This window comes from Eptatretus burgeri, chromosome 2, assembly GCF_056783735.1.
Source record: "Eptatretus burgeri isolate ZD-2024b chromosome 2, Ebu_testis_v1, whole genome shotgun sequence".
Lineage (NCBI taxonomy): Eukaryota > Metazoa > Chordata > Myxini > Myxiniformes > Myxinidae > Eptatretus > Eptatretus burgeri.
The window spans coordinates 61,784,351-61,791,850 of NC_140962.1; the positions used below are offsets into that span (position 1 = coordinate 61,784,351).

Consider the following 7,500-nt stretch of genomic DNA (forward strand, 5'->3'; position numbering starts at 1 on the left):
GATACTCAGACCCATCATCGTGCCGTTTGTGCGCCTTCACCATGTGACGTTTCAGCACGACAATGATCGCCCCCATGTTGCCAGGATCTGCATGGACTTCCTCGGTGAGGAGGACATTGATGTCCTCGAATGGCCTCCATATTCTCCCGACATGTCGCCCATCGGGCACCTTTGGGACGTTCTTGATCGACGCGTACGACAACGTTACGCAGTCCCAGAGAACATCCGCTAGCTCCGTGTGGCTCTCCAGGAGGAATGGGAAAACATCCCTCAGGCCACCATCGATAATCTGGTGATGTCCATGCGCCGGAGATGCACCGCTCTGCGCGACGCCAATGGTGGACACACCCGCTACTGACTGTGTGAACTCTGACAGTGACACCTCGGTTGTGTCGGCTGTTGTAGCGCAAAGACTGTCGCCAGAATTCTCAAGGAACTCTTTGAAATTTAATGCTCAATTGTCATGGATTCTATAACCAAATTGTTGTGAAGATTTAGTATTAATGAGTTCGAGGTAAAATAGTAACAATCGCTTGGTGCGTTTATATTTTTGCGCTTGGTGCGTTTATATTTTTGTTCAGTATATATATATATATATATACATATATATACACATACATACATATATATATGTATATATATATATATATATATATATATATATATATATATGTATATATATATATATATATATATATATATATATATATATATATATATATATATACATATGTATATATATATATATATATATATATATATATATATATATATATATATATATATATATATATATATATATATATATATATATATATATATATATATATATATATATATATATATATATATATATATATATATATATATATATATATATATATATATATATATATATATATATATATATGTATGTATATATATATATATATATATATATATATATATATATATATATATATATATATATATATATATATATATATATGTATATATATATATATATATATATATATATATATATATACATATGTATGTATATATATATATATATATATATATATATATATATAAATATATATATATATATATATATATATATATATATATATATATATATATATATATGTATATATATATATATACATATGTATATATATACATATATATATACATATGTATATATATACATATGTATATATATACATATATATATATATATATACATATATACATATATGTATATTTATACATATACATATATACATATATACATATATGTATATTTATACATATACATATATATATATATACATATATATATTGCAACTCATGAGACTCTCGCTGAGAGAATCTGGTGAGGAGGATCAGCATCAGGAAGCTGAGCCACATGTCCATACAGCCGCAGCCGACACTCGTGGACTATGCAGGTAACAAATCTCAGCTGAGTCTCTCTGAGTAACCGCTCGTTGGACACAAAGTCCGACCAGCGAAAGCTGAGGATTCTCTGAAGAGACCTGGTACCAAAGGAATTAATTTTCCATCTCAGATTCCTGGTCATTGTCCAAGTCTCACATCCATAGAGCAAGACTGGAAGCACCAAGGACCTGAAGATTCAGACTTTCATCCTCCTGCACAGGGACCAAAAGGGCCATACCCTATGATCCAGTGAATACATGACTCTCCTGGCCCAATCCAGACGTCTATTAACCTCTGGCTCACAGTCAGCAGACACATGAATGTCACTGCCAAGGGAAGTGAATCTCTCTGTGACCTCAACATCCTCACCGCAAACAGGTGCAGACAAGATAGCAGTATCCAAGATGTCATTGAAAGCCTGGATCTTAGTTTTGATGCAGCAAACCAGTAGTCCCAGCGGCTCCGACTCCTCATTCAGCACCTTGCGTGCCCCCACAAGGATCTCCAGGGTCTCCGCAAAGATGACTGCATCATCTGCAAAAACAAGGTCAGAGATATTGACATTCCCAAACAATGCACCACAGCTTGATCTCTCTGACATCCTCCCCAGAATCCAGTCCAAATAAGTACTGAAAAGTGTGTGAGCCAGTACCCACCCCTGAAGAACTACAGTAACAACTAAAAAAAGTTGGAGATGGTATCACCACATCTCACAGCACTCTCAGTACCAGATTATAGTTCAGACATCAGATCGATCAGTTTTGGTGGCACCCCACGAAGACTACGAATCCTCCACAGGGCATCCTCATTCACTGAATCAAATGCTTTGCAGAGATTAACATAGGCTGCAAGCAGCATTCGCGCATTGCGTCCCTTGGGATAGTAACACCCCTGACATCCAACTCGACAGCTGGTGGATCAGCCTGGTACAGCCGCTCAAAGTAATTGGCCCAGCGGTCCTTCACTTATGACTCCTCTGTCAAGAGCCCTGCAACCTTTGCTCTAATGGCAGTACACCGAGGGATGGGCTTGGAGGAACACAATGCGTGAATTCCCCTGTAATGAGGTTGATAACACTGAACAACAAAATTTTTTTACTGGAGATGTGTAAAGTGATTTAGACTAATTTGGGTACGCTGATTTCAAAAATCATAACCGTTTTGCTGTATCACGTCAGGATTTTCAGTAACAGAAATATTCCCATTGCCTAGAAGTCAGGATTTCAATGAAATTTACAAAAATTCATTTATTTATTTATTTCATCATGAATGCTTCAAAATTATAGAAATTACAGAAAAACTCCACTAGAATGTAATTAAAAATGCTTTAGGCATTTGGCTTTGCGTTTGTGCTGCTCTGTGTCAGTTTCACGATGCAGGAACCAGCAGAAATCGCCCATCATGTTCGGGTTGTGCCGCCCTTGGTAACGTGTCTCCATGAGTGAAATCTCTTGGTGGAATCGCTCGCCGTGCTCGTCCGAGACTGCTCCCAAGTTGTCAGGGAAGAAGTTCAGGTGCTGGTGTAGGAAATGGATTTTCAGGGACATCCTGGAGCCAAGTTTCCTGAAGGACTCCAGCAGCTGCTGCACTATTTCTTCATAGTTGTCCGCGCGCTCGTTCCCCAAGAAGTTGTCCGTCACAGCTTTGAAGCTCCTCCACGCTGCCAGCTCTTTGGGGTTTAGAGTTGTCGGAAAAGTTTCATCCTTCATAATCTGTCGGATTTGCGGTCCAACAAAGACACCAGCCTTGATCTTGGCCTCCGACAAGGTGTTGCCAAACTTTTCCTTGAGGTATAAAAACCCACGCCCATTCAGATCCATTGCCCGTACAAAACTTTTCATCAAGCCGAGCTTTATGTGGAGTGGTGGAAGGAAAACCTTGGCTGGGTCGACAAGGGCGACATGCTTCACGTTGTGTCGACCAGGTACATGCTCTTTTCGCTCTTCCCAATCTTTCTTCGTCCAGTGATTCTTGTCGTCTCTGCTATCCCAGAGACAAAGGAAGCACATGTATTTCGTGTAGCCTGACTGCAGCCCTAACAACAGCGCCACCACTTTCAAGTCTCCGCAGATGTGCCAGTTGAAGTCATTGTACTTGATGGAATCAAGCAGCTGCCGCATAGTCTCATAGGTCTCTGTCATGCCGAACGCGTGAGCCAGTGGGACTGATGGTTTCTCGTTGCCATTGTGGAGCAAAACAGCCTTCAAGCTGTTCTTCCCCGAGTCGATGAAGAGGCGCCAGTCTGCAGGATCGTGATCACACCCAAGTTCTTTCAACAGACCGTTGATGTCACTGCAGAATGTCATCGTGTCTTCCATCTCAAAGAACTCAGCCATGTCTCTGTGACGTGCTCTGAACAAGGATATCTTGGTGTTAGGTTCAAGTAGATTCCACTGCTGCAGCCTTGATCCAAGCAGCTCTGCCTTCGCCTTTGACAGCGAGAGATCTCTTACAAGATCATTTAAGTCTCCCTGGTTCAGAAGGTGTGATTCTTGAGTGTCGGGTTCAAAAGGTTCATCATCACCATCCTCTTCACCACTGCTTACAGCTATGTTCTGATCAGCTGGAGGTGTTGGAACGGGGTTCTCGTCATCATGAGGCACAGGTTTACGAGCAGAGACGCAGTCAGCGTACTTGATGTGACCTTTATTCTTCTTGTTGAAGCCGGCGATGCTTGTGCAGCAGAAATAACAATCATCATGATGATTCTGCGGCTCACGCCATATCATGGGCACCGCAAATGGCATGCTCGCGCTTGCCCACCAACCACTGAGTCAAGGTTGTGTGACAGCTTGTGCAACAGATGTGTGGTGCCCAGCTCTGTTCTTGGTCCCCCACCTTACACCCGAAGTAGTGAAAGTAGGCGGCCTTCATTTTCACTGCTGTAGATATACTTCGCTGTTGATCTTTTTTGGTATACCGACCACAGACATAACAGAAGTTGTCAGGATGATTGGTACAGGAACGCCTACTCATCTTTATCTGAAAGAAAGAAATATAACACAAGTTAACAACAATTGTACGAAATAGACATGTTAAAGACATATGTAAATTTCATTGAAATCCTGACTTCTAGGCAATGGGAATATTTCTGTTCCTGAAAATCCTGACGTGATACAGCAAAACGGTTATGATTTTTGAAATCAGCGTACCCAAATTAGTCTTAATCACTTTACACATCTCCAGTAAAAAAAAATTTTTGAAATTTGTTGTTCAGTGTAATCACTTGACCACAGGTGATGCTATACCCCCTCAGATTCCTTGCACATATGCTTCCTTGTCCACCCTTAGCACACGTGCAGTTTTACACCTCAACTACCTCAACAACTCAGCTCTGCCATTCAGCCTGGCCCTGCGACTCTGGTCAATGGGATCCAGTGTCCATTGAGACAAAATTCTTCTTCGCCCTCCGGTGAGTTCCAAGACATCCACCAGTATCATCAAAGACGGTGGTCTTGAAGACACTCCACAACTTTTCAGGATTCCCCAAAACACTCAGAGCTCTCAAATCCCCACTCAGCCTGTTCGCAAACTCCTCAGCTACCCCCTCGTCCTTGAGCTTGCCAAAATCCAGCCTCGGCCGGGATGGTACCATTCTCCCAAATTTAAGCTGCAACTTCAGAGTTGCAACCACAAGCCTGTGGTCGGTATTAAGGAACTGAGCACTTCGGTAGACCACTCTGAGCTAGACCACTAGAGACCGGTAGACCACTCGGTAGAACTGAGCACTCCAGTGACCATCAATGAGCATGTGGTCAATCTCCTTTGCCACACTACCAGCATTGGAATACCAAGTCCATTGATGAGCCTGTGGGCGCTGAAACCATGAACCAGCCACCCTAAGTCCATGACTTCTTGCAAAGTCAAGAAACTTCATGCTCTTCTGATTCACAGCTCCAAACCCATGGGGACCAACACAAGTCTCATAACCATCCCTATCAGTTCATGTGATGCAATGAAATCACCCAAGACTAGAAGATTATCTCGCCTGGGGCACTGACCAACCACAGACTCGAGCGTGACATAGAATGCATCCTCCACGGTGAGATCACTCACCTCACTCAGAGCGTATGCAGAGGCCAGAGAAATGACACCCAAGGAGTGATGAATCCTTAGTCTCATCATACTCCTTGACCAGTGTTACCTCAATTCCCATTGGAATCAGCTTATTGGACACAGATACAGCAACTACTTGGAATGGTAACCATCAGAGCGACCAGACCAATCATAGGTGTAACTACCCGCCATGATCAAGCCACTATCCGTTCTCCGAACCTCAGACAGTGCTGCAATACCGATGTCCAAATGCTTGAGCTCAGATGATAACAGACACTTGATCATATTCCCTTTGGGATGGGACTTTCCAGGCACCCATCTGAAGGAACCGCCTCAGGTTAACCCAAGGAGACTGCCAAGCTGTTAGTACACCTTCACTACTGTGCAAAAGTCTGAAGCCAACTTCAAAATTTCTACGAATGAGGTACACTAGTTAAAACACACCAATGTTTGAAAAGAAAATTTCTTTCCAACAGTGAAGTATAAATAATGAAGAAACATGGAAATTATATATTTTTATGTCTCACTGTACCTTTTTTCAGTTATCTTGGACAATTATATTATGCTCAGAGAACATTTTCAACAATCCACATACAGCCAAGTTTATGAGCATCTTATGCCCTTGATAGATGATTCTTCACTGCATACAACTTTGATTGATCACTGCAAGCAGCGGATGGTGACAATTATATTCTTTCACCAAAAGCTTATGCTGTCACCATGGGACCACGATGCTTTTCTTGGTCTATTATCAATGACTGATGCGGTCTCCTTGAATAACCCCTGTGCATACCACATTGCACTTTGTACAGGAGCGTTAGAAAACATAGACAAAACTTGTATCAGCAGCAGCAACAGCACTTGCAAATACTGTTCTATCACTTATTAATAACATACATAGACTTTAAAAAGCAGGTAAAGCAACACATTCTTAAGAGAGATGTATGAAGAATACCAACTTTAAAATGTGCCATTGTCATCGGGTCATTTTCACAACTTCTTCAGATGCACAATACAGCAGTCAAGACCTTAAAGGTAATCTATAAAATGATGCAAAATCGTATGCTATCGTGAATGGAATATGAAGATGTTTTTGTCTAAAGTTGGATGAAACGCTTGCACCTATTATATAATTATGTTGCCTTACGATCTTTAACTCGGTCTCCAACCTACATCCCTTAACATTGCCAATTTGGTATACATTGACAGTTCACGTTGAGTATTATATCCTTGGTGCAGAAGGTTAGAGAGGAAGATTATACATCTGAAAGGGATGCTGGAGGAGGTTAAAGAGAGAGAAAAAAAAGGAGTTGAACAGGTAATGAAAGTGTTCTCAAAACGGTCAAAGTTCGTCCTCTTCTCGATCTTCCTTTCATTTGAATTCCTTGGCCTCCCAGAACACCTTGGACAGTTCCCAAAAGCACCGCCCGGGGGTTTTGTAGCCACATTGGCGGGAGTTGCCAGCTTGTGGAGCCAGAGTCCCGGAACCAGGCAGGGAAGATTTGCCTTTTGGCAGCGGTTCGTATAGAGCAGGCTGGAAGCGTTTACGAGGCATGTCGTTCGACAGAGAGGATCCGGCACCAAAGTTCAAAGGCTTCTGTTCTGATGAGCCGAGCAGGTTTAAACGCGATCATTAATTAAATGGAAAGAGTATGCCCACAAAAACAGACATCTCCAAAAATCGCATGATCCTCAGCCTCAAAACTGCTCCTCGATGGTGAATTGGAGGACAGGTGTGTTTAGGCAGGTAACGCAATGCTCGCTTCCAGCCAATGATGGGGGACAGGTTTATACTTCGTTTCCAGGTAGGAGTCGTTAGCATAGTGCCCACTTGATGAGACACATCATTAATGTTGTTGCAGTCTCTGAAAAGTAAATAATTGAAGATGTCATTATACAATTCTCCAATGACACAGCACCATGCAAATATTTCACAGGACAAGGAAAGCAAAGTGATGATCTTTTGACAATTTTTTTGTATCTCGTTGGGATGGGATTTTCTAGATGGCACTGCCTTTTCATTGGG

At 41.7% G+C, this 7,500-nt stretch overlaps 1 protein-coding gene across 3 annotated transcripts in view; it reads right to left on the minus strand.

Annotated features, from left to right (window-relative positions):
* Window positions 1-6,065: 6,065 nt before the first annotated feature.
* DICER1 (dicer 1, ribonuclease III) overlaps window positions 6,066-7,500 on the minus strand; it is a 251,195-nt gene continuing 249,760 nt past the window's right edge. For all 3 annotated transcript variants that reach the window (XM_085869504.1, XM_085869501.1, XM_085869502.1), the window contains exon 28: window positions 6,066-7,339. In XM_085869504.1, the coding sequence (XP_085725630.1) occupies window positions 7,108-7,339 (232 nt within the window). In that variant the 3' untranslated portion in view covers window positions 6,066-7,107. The remainder of the gene's footprint in view (window positions 7,340-7,500) is intronic.